General features: G+C 37.9%; 1 protein-coding gene across 1 annotated transcript; it reads right to left on the minus strand.

The window, feature by feature from the left end:
• Positions 1 to 1764: 1764 nt before the first annotated feature.
• Positions 1765 to 20421, minus strand: LOC132554154 (uncharacterized). The gene is made up of 5 exons (XM_060218456.1): positions 20350 to 20421; positions 14779 to 14917; positions 3684 to 3947; positions 2398 to 2568; positions 1765 to 2027 (listed from the first exon to the last, which is right to left on the minus strand). Exons 1-5 carry the CDS (start codon positions 20419 to 20421, stop codon positions 1765 to 1767), a joined length of 909 nt encoding a protein of 302 aa, XP_060074439.1.
• Positions 20422 to 22285: the final 1864 nt, after the last annotated feature.

Consider the following 22285-nt stretch of genomic DNA (forward strand, 5'->3'; position numbering starts at 1 on the left):
ACATTTGAATTTAGTATGATGTCCCATACCATCGTTCTTCTAAGACATATGAAATGTAACATCCGGATCTCATCCACACCCAGTGACCCTGAAAGGAGAGGGGACGACGCCGTGTAGATTTCAGAATTGAATACTGACGAACTAACGTCAGACCCCAAAAGCCGGACCAATATTCCGGATTTCCCAAATTTCATGGAGTTATCTCCCCTTTGACCATAAATTTACAGCAATAGACAAATGACCAAAAAAATCGTGGGGTACAACTATTTCTGAATTTAAACATCGTTACAGATATATCTGGACCTCAAACACGAAGGTGAATGATAAAGACTGGGAAAGTCTTGTGGTTGCCAACATGATCTCAATGAGAAATATTTTCTTGTATGATAAGATCAACGTTACACCACTCATTCATAAATAATTGAATAATGCTTGTAACCGCAATGCGAGTAACATTTCTGAAGGTCAAGGTCACAGGTCAAATAGTTTGCTTGGAAATAGTAAAAACTTTTAGGCCTTATATGTTATGCTTTATAAAATATTAAGATTATGCAGTCGTTTAATGATGAATCGTGGTAACAGTGACCTAGGTAGTCAACAAGTCATTTGAAGGATTGACATAGGCAGTTTAACTGCGGAAATGTCGCCATATATGATAATCTAAGATTTCTGTATTGGTAAATAATTTGCTTAACTATAGAAATGAAAGTTTTCTAAAATGAAATAGTGAATATGACCTAAAGGTCAATGTCAGAGGGAAAAAGTCAAAGTGGCTTGAAACCATAAATGGACTAATATGACGCTAATGTCAAGTTAAAATATATCACTTTCTAGAAAAAAATGCAGTTAGGAACGACATAAAATAATGTCAAAGTTATTATGTATATGGCGATATCAAAATTTGTCCCAAAATGTTTATTTTTACTCGTCTTCACCTACTTCCCATTAAATTACTGAAGCGAGTGAAAAAACGCCGAAATAAGAGTACTATAGAGTCAATTAGATACCAAAATCCTTTATCCGGACAATGTAAATTTTTTGACGGCAAATAATTTCCAGAAACCAACTTGACTACCTACATGGCATAGAGTCCTGTCGAAACTTCAGGAACAGAGATGTCATGTCTGTTGGAATGATATAGGAACGACTACAGCACCGACCACAGGAAAGAATTAAACGATTTATTAACTATTTAGACCTGTTAAAATGGGGTATTCTCCTTTTTATGACGTCAACAATGCGAAACATTAGGATAACAAAAACACTTATCTAAGACTTCAGCAAGGTAAGCGAAGAGTTATCATGCACATCCTCTTTATTGAGATGGAGTTATCAACCCTATGTTGCTAAATACTCGACGACCCTCGCGTTTACCAACAAAATCATTTCCTGGGGTTGTGATCTCCCAAATTCACCTTAAACGAGATGAAACAATCTATTAGTGTAATCATAGGATGGACAGAGGAATTCCTTTATCAGAACAGTGTTGTCAACTATGACATATAATGAGATAATATCATAAAGTTTAAACATATACATTTAATTAGAAGGTCATATGAGTCAGGGAAAAATCATTCATTCTCCCATAGGATGGGAAGGGGGGTACCAACTCCTGATAAAGTATCATTGAGTTGCATATACTTCATGACATCTGTATTGCCCTTGCAAAGATATAAACCAAAATACAACACTCCTTCGACTTTACACCATCTTTATCTGACCTGCTTCTTTGATCTATAACATTGCGTTCACAGTGGACAACGTTCAAGGATCTCCAGCAAACAAGGGACGTTCACAAATGTAATGTCTTTTCCTACTGCAATCACAATCAGCTATAACTCTATTCTTGGTTTTCAAGATGGCACAATCAGCGTCATATGGATCATAATCAGAACCACTGCAGTAGTTGTCAAACTTCAGAGATGGCCACATCGACTGGTTCAAGTAGGTGCCGTCAACAAATATCCATTCACCTTCCAACAACCGGTCTGTTAAACCGATCCAAAAATACATTTTTCCAGCCAGTTCTGAAATTCAAAAGTCGCGTATACCACAATGTGTTTAAATCAATGACACGTATGTATAAGTGTAAGTTTGACACTCCTGCAACAAAAAAGGGTGCACATTCAAACTTTCTTTAACATTCGGTGTTTGTTTTGTTTTTAACAAGTGCCCTTTTAGGGTTTTATTTTCATCTTTTCATATCTTGATTTGGTCTCGTCAATTTTGGTATCTCTTCATTTTTGTAAATATAACTGTTTTATATATGTTGTAATATTCCTGTGACCCTTTGCTTTTGTTTGTCTTTTATTTCATATATTTTTATCATTTCACGCTAAATCCTTAGAAAAATTGTTCTATACATTTTGTGATTCACTAAAAATTCTGCCAACATACCTTTAACATTTGAAAGAAAATAGTGCAGTTGTTCGGAATTCTTCAAGACTAACAGCCTTCCACCGTCATTCCCACAGGCAGCAAATGCGTCAGCCCATGTACGTCTTATCCAAAACACTTTAAAACACAGCATGCCGTCTCCCAACAGTGTATAACCAGTTCCAGCACAGCCTTTAAACGAAAAAAGGTTCATATGGCCTGTATCGCTCAACTGATCTTCTCCAGTTTTTTCTTCATATCATTTCTATTCACTATTATACTGTCATGTTTCTCCAAATATATGAGGAATTTGAAAGCCTCAAACTAAATTTTGAACTCTGTCAAAGCAGAAAAGCAGAATGACTATAAACCCCTTCCCTCTGTTTCCAACATGAGGCCCTATCTATATGCAAACCCTTGATTTACATGAAACTGGGTCCTTACCCAAGGGTATGTTATAAAGGTACAAGTACTAACATTGCAACCAAAGAATGTGGATTTCAAAGATTGTAGTTGTCTGTCTCAAATTGAGCTGTCTTCGTCAAAGAACTAAAAATTTACTAAATTTCCCTTATTGGATCTCAGGCACCAGGGGATAACGACCCACAGTTAATACATAATTGGTTCCTCATTAACCTTAGGATGCTTCTGAACAAATATAGTTAAAATACCCTCATCCCAACAGAAGAATAACAAAGCGATTCCTCTATTTCCCATGTTTGTTCCTTCCTCTTTGCCGCCATGGTGTCAGACCCATCGTATTAACAAAATTGAGTACTCTTTACCTTCGGATGCCTCATACCACATTTGGACAAAACCGTTCATGAATTGTAGAAAGTTAACGTTGACAGATGCCGGAGGAAAGATGCCACCCCATGCAATAAACTCACCAGTCCTTTGGACCAGGTGAGCTTAAAAATAAAATGAATTGCTTTAAGAACTAATCTGTTTTCACGAAAATGGATAGCCAAATATTTTTCTTCGCCTTAGAGGTTCATAGACCTTACGAGAGACATAATATATTTCACAAACTAATTTCAAGATCTATCTGTAAGAAGTTTATTGGAGGCTTTCCCCCTCTTCCTATATAATCTATATGGTTTCCATTATGTCATCAATATGTATTAAAGCCAATTTCTAATACAGCGAAAAAATGTTTTATTTACTGTGGATTTGATGTATAGGATTTCGACTCCTCAATGATAAAATGACATTTAAAAACTCTAAATGGATGTGCTTAACCTGTGAATATATCTATTATCTTTCTTTTTTTCAAAAATATTTACTCTTATCTAATCTATGCCCACCTTCAATGTGTTTGAAAACTGACCGTTGACCAATTGGGAACGGATCATTGCCTATCGATGGTTGTATTCCATGGAAAACGTTACACAGTTTGGTGACGTCATCATATTCAAACATGTTGCACATCTCGTGCATTTCACAGAACATTGAACATTGTCCACGCGACACAACAGGTGACGTAAGTGAAATATTTCCAATAATCTCATAAGGATGACTTATCATATATCTTGTCCATAGCTTTGATTCTATTTCGGCAAAGAGCAGAGCTGGAACAAAAATGAGAAACGTGTTAGGTTAAGATTATAAAGATACACATTGCAATAGAGATACAAATGAAGAAATAGACACAGAACAACAGACTGAATAAGACTGCATCACACAGCTGTTTTGTCTTGGAGGAATCGTTCTAAGAGTCTCAACTGTTGGAATCTAACAAGCAACAGAGAAAAATAAAACTTGGTCTTAAAAAAATTTCAAAACATATTTAGGAAGTAGTAAACCCAAATTTTCAATAACTTTCATACAGATATATTTGTTGTGATTCGGTGAGTACATTCTGTGATAAGTACACTTTGTGTTCAGATAAAAAACAGATGTACTTGACGTTATTCTAAATTTATCTGATGTACAAAAATTGCGAACTTTATAATATGGGGTTGCTGCACCTCCCTGTCTAGATTTGGACTTTCCTTAGTCGCCTCTTAGGCTTCAAAATTTAGGTCCTTAGCATCACTGACGAGTCCTAGAAGGACGAAACAGCAGTATGATGTAACATCACTGACGAGTCCTAGAAGGACGAAACAGCTGTATGATGTAACATCACTGACGAGTCCTAGAAGGACGAAACAGCTGTATGATGTAGCATTACTGACGAGTCCTAGAAGGACGAAACAGCTGTATGATGTAGCATCACTGACGAGTCCTAGAAGGACGAAACAGCTGTATGATGTAGCATCACTGACGAGTCCTAGAAGGACGAAACAGCTGTATGATGTAGCATCACTGACGAGTCCTAGAAGGAAGAAGCAGCTTTATGATGTAGCATCACTGACGAGTCCTAGAAGGACGAAACAGCTGTATGATGTAGCATCACTGACGAGTCCTAGAAGGAAGAAGCAGCTTTATGATGTAGCATCACTGACGAGTCCTAGAAGGACTAAACAGTCGTATGATGTAGCATCACTGACGAGTCCTGCTTTATGATGTAGCATCACTGACGAGTCCTAGAAGGACGAAACAGCTGTATGATGTAGCATCACTGACGAGTCCTAGAAGGACGAAACAGCTGTATGATGTAGCATCACTGACGAGTCCTAGAAGGACGAAACAGCTGTATGATGTAGCATCACTGACGAGTCCTAGAAGGAAGAACAGCTGTATGATGTAGCATCACTGACGAGTCCTAGAAGGACGAAACAGCTGTAAGTTATAGCAGCACTCACGAGTCCTAGAAGGAAGAAGCAGCTTTATGATGTAGCATCACTGCGAGTCCTAGAAGGACGAAACAGCTGTATGATGTAGCATCACTGACGAGTCCTAGAAGGACGAAACAGCTGTATGATGTAGCATCACTGACGAGTCCTAGAAGGAAGAAGCAGCTTTATGATGTAGCATCACTGACGAGTCCTAGAAGGACGAAACAGCTGTATGATGTAGCATCACTGACGAGTCCTAGAAGGACGAAACAGCTGTATGATGTAGCATCACTGACGAGTCCTAGAAGGACGAAACAGCTGTATGATGTAGCATCACTGACGAGTCCTAGAAACAGCTGTATGATGTAGCATCACTGACGAGTCCTAGAAGGAAGAAGCAGCTTTATGATGTAGCATCACTGACGAGTCCTAGAAGGAAACAGCTGTATGATGTAGCAACTGACAGCTAGAAGGAAGAAGCAGCTTTATGATGTAGCATCACTGACGAGTCCTAGAAGGACTAAACAGTCGTATGATGTAGCATCACTGACGAGTCCTAGAAGGAAGAAGCAGCTTTATGATGTAGCATCACTGACGAGTCCTAGAAGGACGAAACAGCTGTATTATGTAGCATCACTGACAAGTCCTAGAAGGAAGAAGCAGCTTTATGATGTAGCATCACTGACGAGTCCTAGAAGGAAGAAGCAGCTGTATGATGTAACATCACTGACGAGTCCTAGAAGGAAGAAGCAGCATTATGATGTAGCATCACTGACGAGTCCTAGAAGGAAGAAGCAGCTTTATGATGTAGCATCACTGACGAGTCCTAGAAGGAAGAAGCAGCTTTATGATGTAGCATCACTGACGAGTCCTAGAAGTAAGAAGCAGCTGTATGATGTAACATCACTGACGAGTCCTAGACGGACGAAGCAGCTGTATGATGTAGCATCACTGACAAGTCCTAGACGGACGAAAAAGCTGTATGATGTAGCATCACTGACAAGTCCTAGACGGACGAAGCAGCTGTATGATGTAGCATCACTGACAAGTCCTAGACGGACGAAGCAGCTGTATGATGTAGCATCACTGACGAGTCCTAGAAGTAAGAAGCAGCTGTATGATGTAACATCACTGACGAGTCCTAGAAGGACGAAACAGCTGTATGATGTAGCATCACTGACGAGTCCTAGAAGTAAGAAGCAGCTGTATGATGTAACATCACTGACGAGTCCTAGAAGGACGAAACAGCTGTATGATGTAGCATCACTGACGAGTCCTAGAAGGACGAAGCAGCTGTATGATGTAGCATCACTGACGAGTTCTAGAAGGACGAAGCAGCTGTATGATGTAACATCACTGACGAGTCCTAGAAGGACGAAACAGCTTTATGATGTAGCATCACTGAAAAGTCCTAGAAGTACGAAAAAGCTGTATGATGTAGCATCACTGACGAGTCCTAGAAGGACGAAACAGCTGTATAATGTAGCATCACTGACGAGTCCTAGACGGACGAAGCAGCTGTATGATGTAGCATCACTGACAAGTCCTAGACGGACGAAGCAGCTGTATGATGTAGCATCACTAACGAGTCCTAGAAGTAAGAAGCAGCTGTATGCTGTAACATCACTGACGAGTTCTAGAAGGACGAAGCAGCTGTATGATGTAGCATCACTGATCAGTCCTAGAAGGACGAAACAGCTGTATAATGTAGCATCACTGACGAGTCCTATAAGGACGAAACAGCTTTATGATGTAGCATCACCTAAAAGTCCTAGAAGGACGAAAAAGCTGTATGATGTAGCATCACTGACGAGTCCTAGAAGGAAGAAGCAGCTGTATGATGTAACATCACTGACGAGTCCTAGTAGGAAGAAGCAGCTGTATGATGCAGTTTAACTCATTATTTGGTTCTTCTGTATCTCACTCTAAGTTATGAAAAGGTGCCATTCACTTGTGTGTCTCTGGTACAGTCTCTGATCAGACTAGCACTAAGAGATAAAACTACTGACAAGACAAAGGTATAATCAGTGACGCTTAGAATCAAAATGTTAATGACAATTCATGATACAGTTAACGGCATGTGATTTGTAGTCAGTGAGAGGGAAAAAAAATAAAGAATACAGATAAAGAGATGAAACAAGAGGCAATAGAGATTATACGTAGCTTTGGTCCTCATTGCGGTTGATGTCAGTTCATTTAATAAATTCAATGCAAAATAAAAAAACATCCTTAAACGATCGAAGTCTCTTAAACACCCTTCGGAATATGCTGTGTTTAAAACAGTTTCCAGTTAAAGATGATGATAAGATTGGCCTCATACCAGGGAAGACAATAATTGTTTAATGGTATTAAAAATGGCCGCCGTAATTGTCATGTTGAAGTTTTGATGAAGCCGAAAAATTACAGAAAATGACAAATTACAACTAATTTTTTGCTTTCTTTTCACTAACATCACCAAAAGTTTCAGCTCTGTGGCACCAATATACTGGAGAAGTTCAAAATGTGTATTTTTAAGATGGCGGTCATATTGAAATTATGATCAATCTGACCATCAAACGGTTATTCCAGAACTATATGAGCTGAATTCCTCTTTTGATATTTTAAAATGTTAAACGCTTTCTTTGCACGGTGGACGACGACGGAGGAAACACGATGGAATCGTGTAATCCTAAAAATAGATCAATGAGGCAGTAAAATGTATATGTTTCAGAAGCTTGTATTAGTGGAAAACATCGATAACCTAACCAGCCGAGTAAAGCGCTACCGCGATCGATTCTTTATTAATAAATTATACATTTTGTCGTTAGGTGTTTATTGGGACACTACAAATAACCTTTAATAAATATCAAATTGGAATGTGGGCAAAATCTAATGTACCGTGTAAAAGATCCTTGAAAGTATTTTATGGCCAATCACCATTTTGATAGATTGAAAAAAATTAGACACAAGAATCTTTTACTAAATTGGGATGTGGGCAAAATTTAATGTAGGCCTACCGTGAAACAGATTATTTAAAATATTTTATGGCCAATCAACATTTTGATGGATTTTTTAAAAAAATTCTTGGACAGAAGAATCCTTTGCTAAATCACACAATGTCTGACTAATTAAGTGTATTCTTTAATACAGTCATACGTGCTTAAGGAAACTTAGCTGTGTTATTTATAGCATAGACTGTTCTTCAAATCCTTATAAGGTATTTTACTTACTTCCCGTGTCATTGCAAAAAAAAAAATGAAAAAAATAAATATAGGGAAGATTTTAGAGTATTTTATTGCTACTAACTAACAAGTGTTATAGTATAACATGGATTACAAATTAAATTCTTTGCAGAATTAAGTTAATAATATTGAATTGATGATGGTGGAACACGTTAATAGATGGAGTAGTTAATTGAAATATACAATTAATGAAAGATAAAAATAAACATTATTAATATTCTTCGTTGTATTTTCTACGAGTAAGCAGTTTCCATCTCACTCGATAAATCTCTCTCTCTCTCTCTCTCTCTCTCTCTCTCTCTCTCTCTCTCTCTCTCTCTCTCTCTCTCTCTCTCTCTCTCTCTCTATATATATATATATATATATATATATACCTCTTTTTATCGTTGTTGCTACGTAATTACAAAATATGATATCCAAGAAATTCTCAATAAAAATTAATATTTATTAAAATCGTATTTTTGGTTCTCTCTCGTCCCAGTTGTACACAGAGGCAAATCCTGTAACATAGTATAGAATATAGTTGGTTCAAATAATTGGGCTTTAACAGAATTCAGAAACATGAGTAATCCAATACGGTATTTTTTTCCGGTCATCTTGAAATATTATAATTATTACAATAATGCATTATCTTATCACCATTACACATCATGTATTGGTCGATATGCAGAAACAGGATTTCCGTAAATTAGTAGGGTATGGTTCAGAAGAGGTTATTTAATCAATTTAAATTCAAAATCACATTGAAAAAAAAAATACTGCTGCTCGCGGAATGAAAACCGGTCGTACCTGGCCATCAGGCCACTTTTACGATGACTACAATGGCTTACTCAATCGAACTGTTATCGTTTCTCCTGGAAATAAAGCGGTATTGAGATATGGTGTTACTGTGAAGTTTAATTACTGTAACACAAATTGATGTCCCAGACTCGTTTAAAATGACTACCATGGTAGCCATCTTGAAACAGAGAAAGTAACCTTAATCCTTCAGAATAATTTCTTGAAATACCAACACTAGTGGAACATCTATTCAGGCAGTAGCACTTGTTTTAATAGTGTATTCTACTGTTTTCGTTTGGGAATTTCCCCACTTTTCTACTCAATTTACCTCCAAAATTGTACCCGACTTTTAACAGATCTATGTTGTATTTGCTTCGTATATGGTACCGGGTGCTGCAGAATAGAAGAAGCCGAAACGTCTACAGTACACTGATACCTTCTTGTGTATATTTTGGTCTATAATCTATTTACCATCTCGTCACACTATCCTCTACCTTGGTGTTCATAGGATTATTGTACAGCCGAAAAAGTTGGTCGATTCCTTACCATCTCGTCACACTATCCTCTACCTTGGTGTACATAGGATTATTGTACAGCCGAAAAAAGTTGGTCGATTCCTTACCATCTCGTAACACTATCCTCTACTTTGGTGTACATAGGATTAACGTACAGTAAAAAAAGTTGGTCGATTCCTTACCATCTCGTCACACTATCCTCTACTTTGGTGTACATAGGATTAACGTGCAGCAAAAAAAAGTTGGCCGATTCCTTACCATCTCGTCACACTATCCTCTACTTTGGTGTACATAGGATTAACGTGCAGCAAAAAAAAGTTGGTCGATTCCTTACCATCTCGTCACACTATTTTCGACCTTAGTGTACATAGGATTAAAGTACAGTAGAAAAAGTTGGTCGTTTTCTCAACATCACTACATGCGTCAGCGCTGGTACTCTTCACGCTGGGCTTTTGACGAATGAAGGTGATAGTTTAGTTGTCATCGAAACATCACACTACAACGCGTTGTGTTATAAAAACCTTATTCAACTGATATTATCAACCTTAAAGATGTTCCTGAAAAAAGGGTTTTCACAGATAAAAATCAAAACCTCCTCTTTTTTACATGTGTCAATGATGCCTGCATGTTGGGTAACTCCTGTCTCTTAACTTATGTTGATATGTCTCTAATCAATTCATTCATAATAAAAGTAATTTGTTAAAATCGATAACATCCCGACTTTTGTCTCGACTTCATATAATTGTGTAATAGGTCGAAAACTGTTTTTACTCCAATTATCAGCAGGTAAACAGTTTAACTATTCCCCAAGTCTAAAAATATTGATGATTATCATCAAATAACTTCATTAAATGTTGTATATCTTATATTGCTTTTTCATTTTGTCAACATGTAACTTTTTTATTTCAAGTTTAAGTTTTAAACATAGTCTGAGAGTCAATTCATGGTTGCGATCAGCACCCTAAAATACGATGTTAAGCGTATTATGTATGATGTATCTTGTTTGCAGCAACATTTTGAAAAAAAAATATTATGAAAATTACATATATAAGGAGAATGTGCATACTTACCACTGTACACAACGGCTGAAACTAATCGACAGCATTGTAACGTATCCATCCTCGTGTTTGAAGAAAAATACGACCTTGTCGTTAAAACACTACCATTGTAAGTAACGATGATGGGTTAGAAAACATCTAATGACTAGGCACAAAATGGAAGATCTTGTGATAAGATATGAAAGCTTAACTTAATACTTTATTAACCAAGCGTTATCAAAAACAATGCATAATGCATGTATTTCGTGTAAATCAACACTTTTAGAACGTTACACAGCCTTATTGATCTCTCACCTATGTGATAGACTTTTTACTAGCTAGCACTACGTTAAGTAAAAAATTACTGGGTTTTGCATTTATGATCGGCAATGTTGTATAGTATTTTTTTCCATTTAAACCTAGAGAATAAGATTTCAAACTATTAAAATTTTGCGGCGGTCGTGACGTAAGTTTAAGAGGGTATCTAATTTTAACTAATATTGTTCCTGGTGTCAAATTTCAAATTTCTCATTAGTAATAGATCAATCGGTTACCACGTTAATTCATAACAGTGATATCAACTCATACTTTGAACGTCTTCTGTATCGTATAAACCCGTTCAAACAGTCATTAATAATGATAACAATACTGGACAGTCAGCAAGTGACATTACCGATATGACAGCAGTCTGTATTTTATGGTATTTCGGACAATATGTAGATTTGTACTAGTATTTCACAAATCATGTTTTCGCGATCACGTTGGTGTTCCTCTAAATCGCGAAAATATCCTGCAAAAAGACGATATAAGTATATTTCATAATTCATACAGCATCGATATATACTGAAACTAAGACTTGACACTCAGTGATCAGATTCAATGTCGTTAATTTGTTATGATAATTGAGAAAATAAAATGAAATACTTCATACCGAGGCATCAGAATTGCAAATAACAATAATATTTGTTTCAACAATCAACACTTTGAACATGAGAAAAAGAAAAAGACAGTCTTTGATAGTGCAATGAGTTAAATATGCTTCAAGTAATGATTGTTGTAATTTAAAATATGTCTTTCAAAATCCGATTAAAAAAAACATTTCTTGAAAACAAGCCGATCTCAAAAAAGCCTTACTTCAAAAGAAGACGAGCTCAAAATACACCTTACTTGAAAATAAGTTGATCTCAATACACGCCTTGCTTGAAAAGAAGTTGATTTCAAAATACACCTCACTTGAAAATTAACCGATCTCAAAAACGCACCACTTCAAAATAAGCTAATCTCAAAATACGCCTTACTTGAAAATAAACTGACCTCAAAATACGCCTTACTTCAAAATAAGCTGACCTCAAAATATGCCTTACTTGAAAAAAAGTTAATCTCAAAATACGAATATTTTTTCTTTGAAAAACGCCGATCAAAATGGTCTTTTTTGTAAGATAAGCCGATCTCATGAAAAATTCTGGAAACCCATGCTGACCAATCTGTCTCGAAAACCTAATTTCTGATGAAAAAATAGCTATAGATGATATAGAAATAAATAAGATACAAAGAAAATTTAATTTTCAAAACATTTATCAATTGCACAAACGTATCAAAGGTGTAAAACCAGCACATGAGATAATATGCAATTAAAATGACGATTGTACAAAAGACACACAAGTGAATAGCACATTTTGATGCAACTTGAGAGTTGGACACAGTAGAGCCAAACAATGAATTAAGCTGGATTATACAGCTGCTTGTCTTTCTAGGTTTCATCAGTGATATCAAAAGCCTAAATTTCATTATTTTCATATATTTGATAATTTAAAGACAACGTCACATATCTGTGCACAATCCGAAACACTCTTGTGCCACCAAAGTCAATTTCTATCTGTTCCTGACGTCGTTCGTCATGATACCACCTCAAGTTCAGGTTAATGCCGGGAAAAGGGGATGAACTTTGGTTTCATAAAAAAAATCAATCTAGCTACTATATATGTATTCTTGTTTAAACACGAGAAAATTAGTCTTTGTATTGTCTTTGGTTCGGCATTTAGACACGAAGTTCGTCATAATTTGTAATATTTTGTTCTTATATACGACCATTTGGGTCTACATTTCAGGTAGAGTGCCAAAGTTCTAAAAAGTAAACATTGAATATATATATCTAATGCCAATTGATTATATAGTACACTGTCCTTATATATTTCTTCATGAAGTTGTAGAAGATATGCGGAAAAAATCGAAATGGCCTTACTTGAACCATACGGATCAACAGGTCTAGAAGACCAAATTTCTGGTAAAAAATGAAGCTATAGATGTTGTACTCAGAATATTATACGAATAATTAAAACATACATTAATTACGAACACACAAGCAAGTATCAACATGTTAACACGGTCACAGGAGATAATTCAAGCCAATTGTTTAAATAATTTCTATTTTAGAAGTTCAACTGACAACCATACTCGTCAACGACGAGGGTTTATTTCTTCAGAAAATTTTAGGTTTGAAAAAGGATAAAAATGACAGGTTCATCTTTAAAAAAGTGACATGTTGATAATCAACATGGACATACAATTTAAAATGTACAACATTTACTGAAATTATTGTAAAATAATTATCAATGTTTATAGACTTTGATGAATTGATTAGAGACATATCAACACTAGTTAAGATACAGGAGTTACCCTATCTACGGGTATCATTGACACCTGTATTGGTTTTGCAGGTGTGTAAAAAAAGAGGTTTTGAAATTTATCTGTCGATACAGCGAAAACCCTTTTTTCAGGAACATTTTAAAGGTTGATAATATCAGTTGAATAAGGGTTTTTATAACACAATCTGTAATTGATTTAAGCGTGACGTTTCTATGACGACTACACTATCACATTCATTCGTCAAAAGACCAGTGTGAAGAGTTCTAGTGTACTAGTAAATTTTGTATTGTTTTATATTTAAAGAACAGAGGAAATTATACATAAGTAATCATTTCGGACATAATTAAAATACATGGTTATATTCATAACTCTGCAACTATTCATAGGAATCAAAATGTGGTTAACTTGGCTATAACCATAAGTAAATCATCTAATACAAGTTTTGTGAAAAGAATGCAACTGAAATTGACCACACATTTGCACTTCGCTTTTACACGATTTGCAGACTCTGAGTAACTGTATAAAATTCGTGAAAGGTCCCGATTACCATTAATGTCTACCATAGGTGTAGATAACCGCATCATTATAAAGATTCAATACAAAAACCAAGCCCAGTTATCAATAAATATACGGAGGACAAAATCATAAAAATGTACAATATTCTGGCTGACAATATCTTCGTCGAGTTTGGTGGTAAGGTCTTCCTCCAACAGGCTGTTGGCATACCTATGGGACCAAATTATACCCACTACTTGGTTTTAATACGAGACTGAATGTATCAAAACAAACATTGCAAAGTCCGACAATTTCATTTTCAGATATATTGATGACGTCTTGTCTTTAAACATCAAGAGCCATGTCTATCGTATATACATATCAGATCCATATCGCCCCTTGACTCAACAATCAAAAGTTATGATAAAGGCTTGTACGTTACAATGTAAAGCTTAAAGCTTGTACGTTACAATGTAAAGCTTAAAGCTTGTACATTACAATGTAAAGCTTAAAGCTTGTACGTTACAATGTAAAGCTTAAAGCTTGTACGTTACAATGTAAAACTTAAAGCGTATACGTTACACTGTAAAGCTTAAAGCGTATACGTTACACTGTAAAGCTTCAAGCGTATACGTTACACTGTAAAGCTTAAAGTTGTACATTACAATGTAAAGCTTAATGCTTGTACGTTACAATGTAAAGCTTAAAGCTTGTACGTTACAATGTAAAGCTTAAAGCGTATACGTTACACTGTAAAGCTTAAAGATTGCACGTTACACTGTAAAACTTAATGCTTGTACCTTACACTATAAAGCTTAACGATGATATATTCAGTTGGTATTTTTCATTGTGCGTGTAATTTATGTGTATTCATTTTTATTCCCTTAAACCTAATACAGCATTGCTAAATAGATATTCACTTTCTCATTTCCATCTAATGCGTGGAACCTCATTACCACTAATGAACAGAATACCAACGTAAAAATACCTTCAACACACTGGGGCAATCCACTGCAGGTAAGTCCAAACAAACTTGAGCACACTTGAGCAATCCACTGCAGGTAAGTCCTAACAACCTTGACCACACTGGAGCAATCCACTGCAGGTAAAGTTGACAATTGCTTTACCTGGACAACAAAAGAAAACATAAAACTTTAACACACTAATTCACTGCAGGCACAACTTGTAACACACTGGCAATCCATTTAATCAAAATGGATTATTGATGACCACTGGAGCATCCACTGCAGGTAAGTCCTAACAACCTTGTACACACACTGCAGAGTAAGTCCTAACAAAAACACACTTGAGGAAATGTGGCAATCCTATAACCTTTACACAATCAGCAATCATAATGCAGGTAATGTCCTAAAATCTTGTACACACAATCCACTGCAGGTAAGTCTTTCAACCTTGTACACACTGGAGCAATCCACTACAGGTAAAAACAACCTTGTACACACTGGAGCAATCCACTGCATGTGTTTAACAACCTTGTACACACTGGAGCAATCCAATGCAGGTAAGTCCTAACAACCTTGTACACACAGCAACCACTGTGGTAAGTCCTAACAACCTTGAACACACTGGAGCAATCCACTGAAGGTAAGTCCTAACAACCTTCAACACACTGGGGCAATCCACTGCAGGTAAGTCCTAACAACCTTCAACACACTGGGGCAATCCACTGAAGGTAAGTCCTAACAACCTTGTACACACTGGAGCAATCCACTACAGGTAAGTCCTAACAACCTTGTACACACTGGAGCAATCCACTACAGGTAAGTCCTAACAACCTTGTACACACTGGAGCAATCCACTGCAGGTAAGTCCTAACAACCTAGTACACACTGGAGCAATCCACTACAGGTAAGTCCTAACAACCTATAACACACTGGAGCAATCCACTACAGGTAAGTCCTAACAACCTTGTACACACTGGAGCAATCCACTGCAGGTAAGTCCTAACAACCTATAACACACTGGAGCAATCCACTACAGGTAAGTCCTAACAACCTTGTACACACTGGAGCAATCCACTGCAGGTAAGTCCTAACAACCTTGTACACACTGGAGCAATCCACTACAGGTAAGTCCTAACAACCTTGTACACACTGGAGCAATCCACTACAGGTAAGTCCTAACAACCTTGTACACACTGGAGCAATCCACTGCAGGTAAGTCCTAACAACCTTGTACACACTGGAGCAATCCACTGCAGGTAAGTCCTAACAACCTTTAACACACTGGAGCAATCCACTACAGGTAAGTCCTAACAACCTTGTACACACTGGAGCAATCCACTACAGGTAAGTCCTAACAACCTTGTACCCACTGGAGCAATCCACTACAGGTAAGTCCTAACAACCTATAACACACTGGAGCAATCCACTACAGGTAAGTCCTAACAACCTTGTACACACTGGAGCAATCCACTGCAGGTAAGTCCTAACAACCTTGTACACACTGGAGCAATCCACTGCAGGTAAGTCCTAACAACCTTGTACACACTGGAGCAATCCAATGAAGGTAAGTCCTAACAACCTTGTACACACTGGAGCAATCCACTACAGGTAAGTCCTAACAACCTTGTACACACTGGAGCAATCCACTACAGGTAAGTCCTAACAACCTATAACACACTGGAGCAATCCACTACAGGTAAGTCCTAACAACCTTGTACACACTGGAGCAATCCACTGCAGGTAAGTCCTAACAACCTTGTACACACTGGAGCAATCCACTACAGGTAAGTCCTAACAACCTTGTACCCACTGGAGCAATCCACTACAGGTAAGTCCTAACAACCTTGTACACACTGGAGCAATCCACTGCAGGTAAGTCCTAACAACCTTGTACACACTGGAGCAATCCACTGCAGGTAAGTCCTAACAACCTTTAACACACTGGAGCAATCCACTACAGGTAAGTCCTAACAACCTTGTACACACTGGAGCAATCCACTACAGGTAAGTCCTAACAACCTTGTACCCACTGGAGCAATCCACTACAGGTAAGTCCTAACAACCTATAACACACTGGAGCAATCCACTACAGGTAAGTCCTAACAACCTTGTACACACTGGAGCAATCCACTGCAGGTAAGTCCTAACAACCTTGTACACACTGGAGCAATCCACTGCAGGTAAGTCCTAACAACCTTGTACACACTGGAGCAATCCAATGAAGGTAAGTCCTAACAACCTTGTACACACTGGAGCAATCCACTACAGGTAAGTCCTAACAACCTTGTACCCACTGGAGCAATCCACTACAGGTAAGTCCTAACAACCTATAACACACTGGAGCAATCCACTACAGGTAAGTCCTAACAACCTTGTACACACTGGAGCAATCCAATGCAGGTAAGTCCTAACAACCTTGTACACACTGGAGCAATCCACTGCAGGTAAGTCCTAACAACCTATAACACACTGGAGCAATCCACTACAGGTAAGTCCTAACAACCTTGTACACACTGGAGCAATCCAATGCAGGTAAGTCCTAACAACCTTGTACACACTGGAGCAATCCACTGCAGGTAAGTCCTAACAACCTTGTACACACTGGAGCAATCCACTGCAGGTAAGTCCTAACAACCTTGTTGAAGGTAAGTCCTAACAACCTTGTACACACTGGAGCAATCCACTACAGGTAAGTCCTAACAACCTTGTACACACTGGAGCAATCCACTACAGGTAAGTCCTAACAACCTTGTACACACTGGAGCAATCCACTACAGGTAAGTCCTAACAACCTTGTACACACTGGAGCAATCCACTGCAGGTAACTAACAACCTATAACACACTGGAGCAATCCACTACAGGTAAGTCCTAACAACCTTGTACACACTGGAGCAATCCACTGCAGGTAAGTCCTAACAACCTTGTACACACTGGAGCAATCCACTACAGGTAAGTCCTAACAACCTTGTACCCACTGGAGCAATCCACTACAGGTAAGTCCTAACAACCTTGTACACACTGGAGCAATCCACTGCAGGTAAGTCCTAACAACCTTGTACACACTGGAGCAATCCACTGCAGGTAAGTCCTAACAACCTTGTACACACTGGAGCAATCCACTACAGGTAAGTCCTAACAACCTTGTACCCACTGGAGCAATCCACTACAGGTAAGTCCTAACAACCTTGTACACACTGGAGCAATCCACTACAGGTAAGTCCTAACAACCTTGTACACACTGGAGCAATCCACTGCATGTAAGTCCTAACAACCTTGTACACACTGGAGCAATCCACTACAGGTAAGTCCTAACAACCTATAACACACTGGAGCAATCCACTACAGGTAAGTCCTAACAACCTTGTACACACTGGAGCAATCCACTGCAGGTAAGTCCTAACAACCTTGTACACACTGGAGCAATCCAATGCAGGTAAGTCCTAACAACCTATAACACACTGGAGCAATCCACTGCAGGTAAGTCCTAACAACCTTGTACACACTGGAGCAATCCACTGCAGGTAAGTCCTAACAACCTATAACACACTGGAGCAATCCAATGCAGGTAAGTCCTAACAACCTTGTACACACTGGAGCAATCCAATGCAGGTAAGTCCTAACAACCTTGTACACACTGGAGCAATCCACTGCAGGTAAGTCCTAACAACCTTGTACACACTGGAGCAATCCACTGCAGGTAAGTCCTAACAACCTTGTACACACTGGAGCAATCCACTACAGGTAAGTCCTAACAACCTTGTACACACTGGAGCAATCCACTGCATGTAAGTCCTAACAACCTTGTACACACTGGAGCAATCCAATGCAGGTAAGTCCTAACAACCTTGTACACACTGGAGCAATCCACTGCAGGTAAGTCCTAACAACCTTGTACACACTGGAGCAATCCACTGCAGGTAAGTCCTAACAACCTTTAACACACTGGGGCAATCCACTGCAAGTAAGTTCTAACAACCCTGAAGACACTGGAGCAATCCACTGCAGGTAAGTCCTAAGAACCTTGAACACACTGGGGCAATCCACTGAAGGTAAGTCCTAACAACCTTGTACACACTGGAGCAATCCAATGAAGGTAAGTCCTAACAACCTTGTACACACTGGAGCAATCCACTGCAGGTAAGTCCTAACAACCTTGTACACACTGGAGCAATCCACTGCAGGTAAGTCCTAACAACCTTGTACACACTGGAGCAATCCAATGAAGGTAAGTCCTAACAACCTTGTACACACTGGAGCAATCCACTACAGGTAAGTCCTAACAACCTTGTACACACTGGAGCAATCCACTACAGGTAAGTCCTAACAACCTTGTACACACTGGAACAATCCACTGCAGGTAAGTCCTAACAACCTTGTACACACTGGAGCAATCCACTACAGGTAAGTCCTAACAACCTTGTACACACTGGAGCAATCCACTGCAGGTAAGTCCTAACAACCTTGTACACACTGGGGCAATCCACTACAGGTAAGTCCTAACAACCTTGTACACACTGGGGCAATCCACTGCAGGTAAGTCCTAACAACCTATAACACACTGGAGCAATCCACTACAGGTAAGTCCTAACAACCTTGTACACACTGGAGCAATCCACTACAGGTAAGTCCTAACAACCTATAACACACTGGAGCAATCCACTGCAGGTAAGTCCTAACAACCTTGTACACACTGGAGCAATCCACTGCAGGTAAGTCCTAACAACCTTGTACACACTGGAGCAATCCACTACAGGTAAGTCCTAACAACCTATAACACACTGGAGCAATCCACTACAGGTAAGTCCTAACAACCTTGTACACACTGGAGCAATCCACTGCAGGTAAGTCCTAACAACCTCCTCCGTTACGTGTTTTAGTGATTATGACAACATACACTTTTTACTTATTGGATGCCAATCTCTTTCTTTAGTGATTTTCAGTGCCCTCAGACGATTTATCTAACATCACACGTTTCAGTGTAAGGGGGATCACTTTCCCACAGTGTCCTGCAGATGTTTGCTGGTTGAATTTGATCAGGTTCAATCAAGGAATTATGGAATGTTGTATCTGCTTGTTTTTATTTCAGTTAGCTTCAGAAGCTTTTATCGAAATTCAGTGGTGTCTGTTACACTGTATCTATCACTGTGTCTGGTGTTTCGTCCTTCTTCTGTAACCACTTTGATGTTACATCTGTCCTTGCCAGTTTCATTCTTTCTGTTCCTTCTATGAATGGTAATTGTAACGCTCTCGCTCTCTCCATGGATCATACAAGGAATCTCCCACGTGCTCATTTTCAGTACCATATTCTCCGAAAATGCTGACATTCCTTTACCAGCAGATATCCTGTCGCTTTCTCACTCGTTCACCTCTTTGATCACTTGCGCTATTCTCTTGTGTGCCTTTCGTACAATCTTATTCCTTTCTTTCACAACAAACTTCATTATTACGACCGGATAGATAATGTCAATTGACAGAATAGTATTTAAGTAAAGTCATACAGAAAGTACCTCAGCAGTGAAGCCCCGCAAGCTTGAGCGTTGTGCCAATGTAACCCCGAGTTCAGATTCAAGGTTTGTGTTATGAAGTTCTTTACCTGTGGCGGTTTGTGCTTCAAAGGAAGCCGAGTAACAGACTTGTCTGTGATGACCTGTGCTATCATCGTCATATCGTCCTTGAAATTTCTTTTGGGATTGAAAATGGTTCTAAGATAGACAGAATTTTGTTAGAATCGAGTTTAGGAAAATCGTTAAAGGTATTGTGACTGGTGAACACTTATTCGACAATCTATTTTTAGCATGGTATCAGTTAGATACATGTTCCAGTTTTCTTTACATCTGAGTTTAGGTGCGGATCCCGTTATCAAACAGAAAAAGTGCATTCCAGAGAGGTCTTAGGAAAGATTCACACACTTGTAGACAATACGTAAATGACTTTCAAACAATATTTAGGACTGAATTCGAATCCCAAACAGGAAAAGGACATTCCATTGAGGGCCTTTCGAAAGACACAAGATTTTTTGGAGTTTATCCTGAGAAAACATAGCGTTGATGACTTTAGGTTACATTTCTGCCTTGCGGGTAAAGCATAAGATTTGTACCCGTTGTCCCATCACATAACTGTAGGAGGCGACTGAATTTGGGATCTGATCTTCTTTCTAAACAGCTATTATTCCTGTCTCTCCAGACACCGCCTCACTTTCTGGTCTTTAGACTTTTCATCCCTGTGAGAAAAGCGTTTGGTGTTTTCCAATGACTGAGACATTAACACAAACCTATAGACTATTTTCCTGTCTCCCTAGGCACTGCTTCACTTTCTGGTCTTTAGACCTTTCGACCCTGTGAGAAAAGCGTGTGGTGTTTTCCAAAGACTGAGACATTAACACAAGTCTATAGACTATTTTCCTGTCTCACTAGACACTGCTTCACTTTTTAACTTTTTTGGTCTTTAGACATTTCACCCTGTGAGAAAAGCGTTTGGTGTTTTTCAATGACTGAGACATTAACACAAACCTATAGACTATTTTCCTGTCTCCCTAGGCACTGCTTCACTTTCTGGTCTTTAGACCTTTCGACCCTGTGAGAAAAGCGTGTGGTGTTTTCCAAAGACTGAGACATTAACACAAGTCTATAGACTATTTTCCTGTCTCACTAGACACTGCTTCACTTTTTAACTTTTTTGGTCTTTAGACATTTCACCCCTGTGAGAAAAGCGTTTGGTGTTTTTCAATGACTGAGACATTAACACAAGCCTAACTACTACTTTTAGAAGTGGTAGTTAAAATGTCCTCATATTGATATTGTTTAAGTGTAACTATGTCTAAGTATAATGTTAGAGTATGATAGGGCAAGCTTATCATTATTCAAGTAGCTTCCATATTTCATTTCCATTATACAATGTATCTTAATTAGATATACAAAAGATTTATAACTTTGTATTTGTTTTATGTTCTATGTATGTGATGTAATTTCTGTAATATTTGTGTCTTGATAAAGGGGCAGGTTGCCTCGAAAATTTGAAATTTCGCTCGTCCATACCGTCGCTATTACTTCATCGATCATATATTAGATAGATAAAGAAGATGTTTATATAAGATATGCTGCATAATATATAAGATTTCTTATTGAAAAATTATACCAGTTGCTATATATCAGATATCTTATATGCTATATAAGAGAATTCTCCGCTAATTATTGATGCATCTAATGTTACATTTTTATAATTCTCAAAATTAATTTGATTTTTTTCTTCTTTCGCTTTTTATGCAAGTGTCTCTGACAAGTTTCAAGTGTCTGCTTTTTATACTGATCAACTAACACTATGCCTTTTGGATATCAGAAAAAACTTTTTCAGTTTTCGAGTTGTAGATAAATGGAATAGTTTACCACAATATTATGATAATAGATGCAAATAATGTTATACAATTTGAAATATTACTGGACAATTATTTGAAACTCTCTGCTAATTGATTTATTTATTTAATTAATAAGATTGATTACTGGTTAAATGTTAAAAATTAATTAAACAAATTA

The sequence above is a fragment of the Ylistrum balloti genome, unplaced genomic scaffold (assembly GCF_031769215.1).
Source record: "Ylistrum balloti isolate Yb309-2 unplaced genomic scaffold, AGI_CSIRO_Ybal_v1 Utg370386, whole genome shotgun sequence".
NCBI classification, from domain to species: Eukaryota; Metazoa; Mollusca; class Bivalvia; order Pectinida; family Pectinidae; genus Ylistrum; species Ylistrum balloti.

Excerpts from the sequence above, each read along its gene's own strand:
- LOC132554154 (XM_060218456.1), bottom strand. The coding sequence starts at position 20,421 with ATGACGATGATAGCACAGGTCATCACAGACAAGTCTGTTACTCGGCTT. Across the intron at positions 3,948-14,778 it reads ATTGCCCCAGTGTGTTGAAG|CTCTGCTCTTTGCCGAAATA; the intron begins GTATTTTTACGT and ends TTTTTGTTCCAG. Across the intron at positions 2,569-3,683 it reads AGTTTTCAAACACATTGAAG|GCTGTGCTGGAACTGGTTAT; the intron begins GTGGGCATAGAT and ends TTTCGTTTAAAG.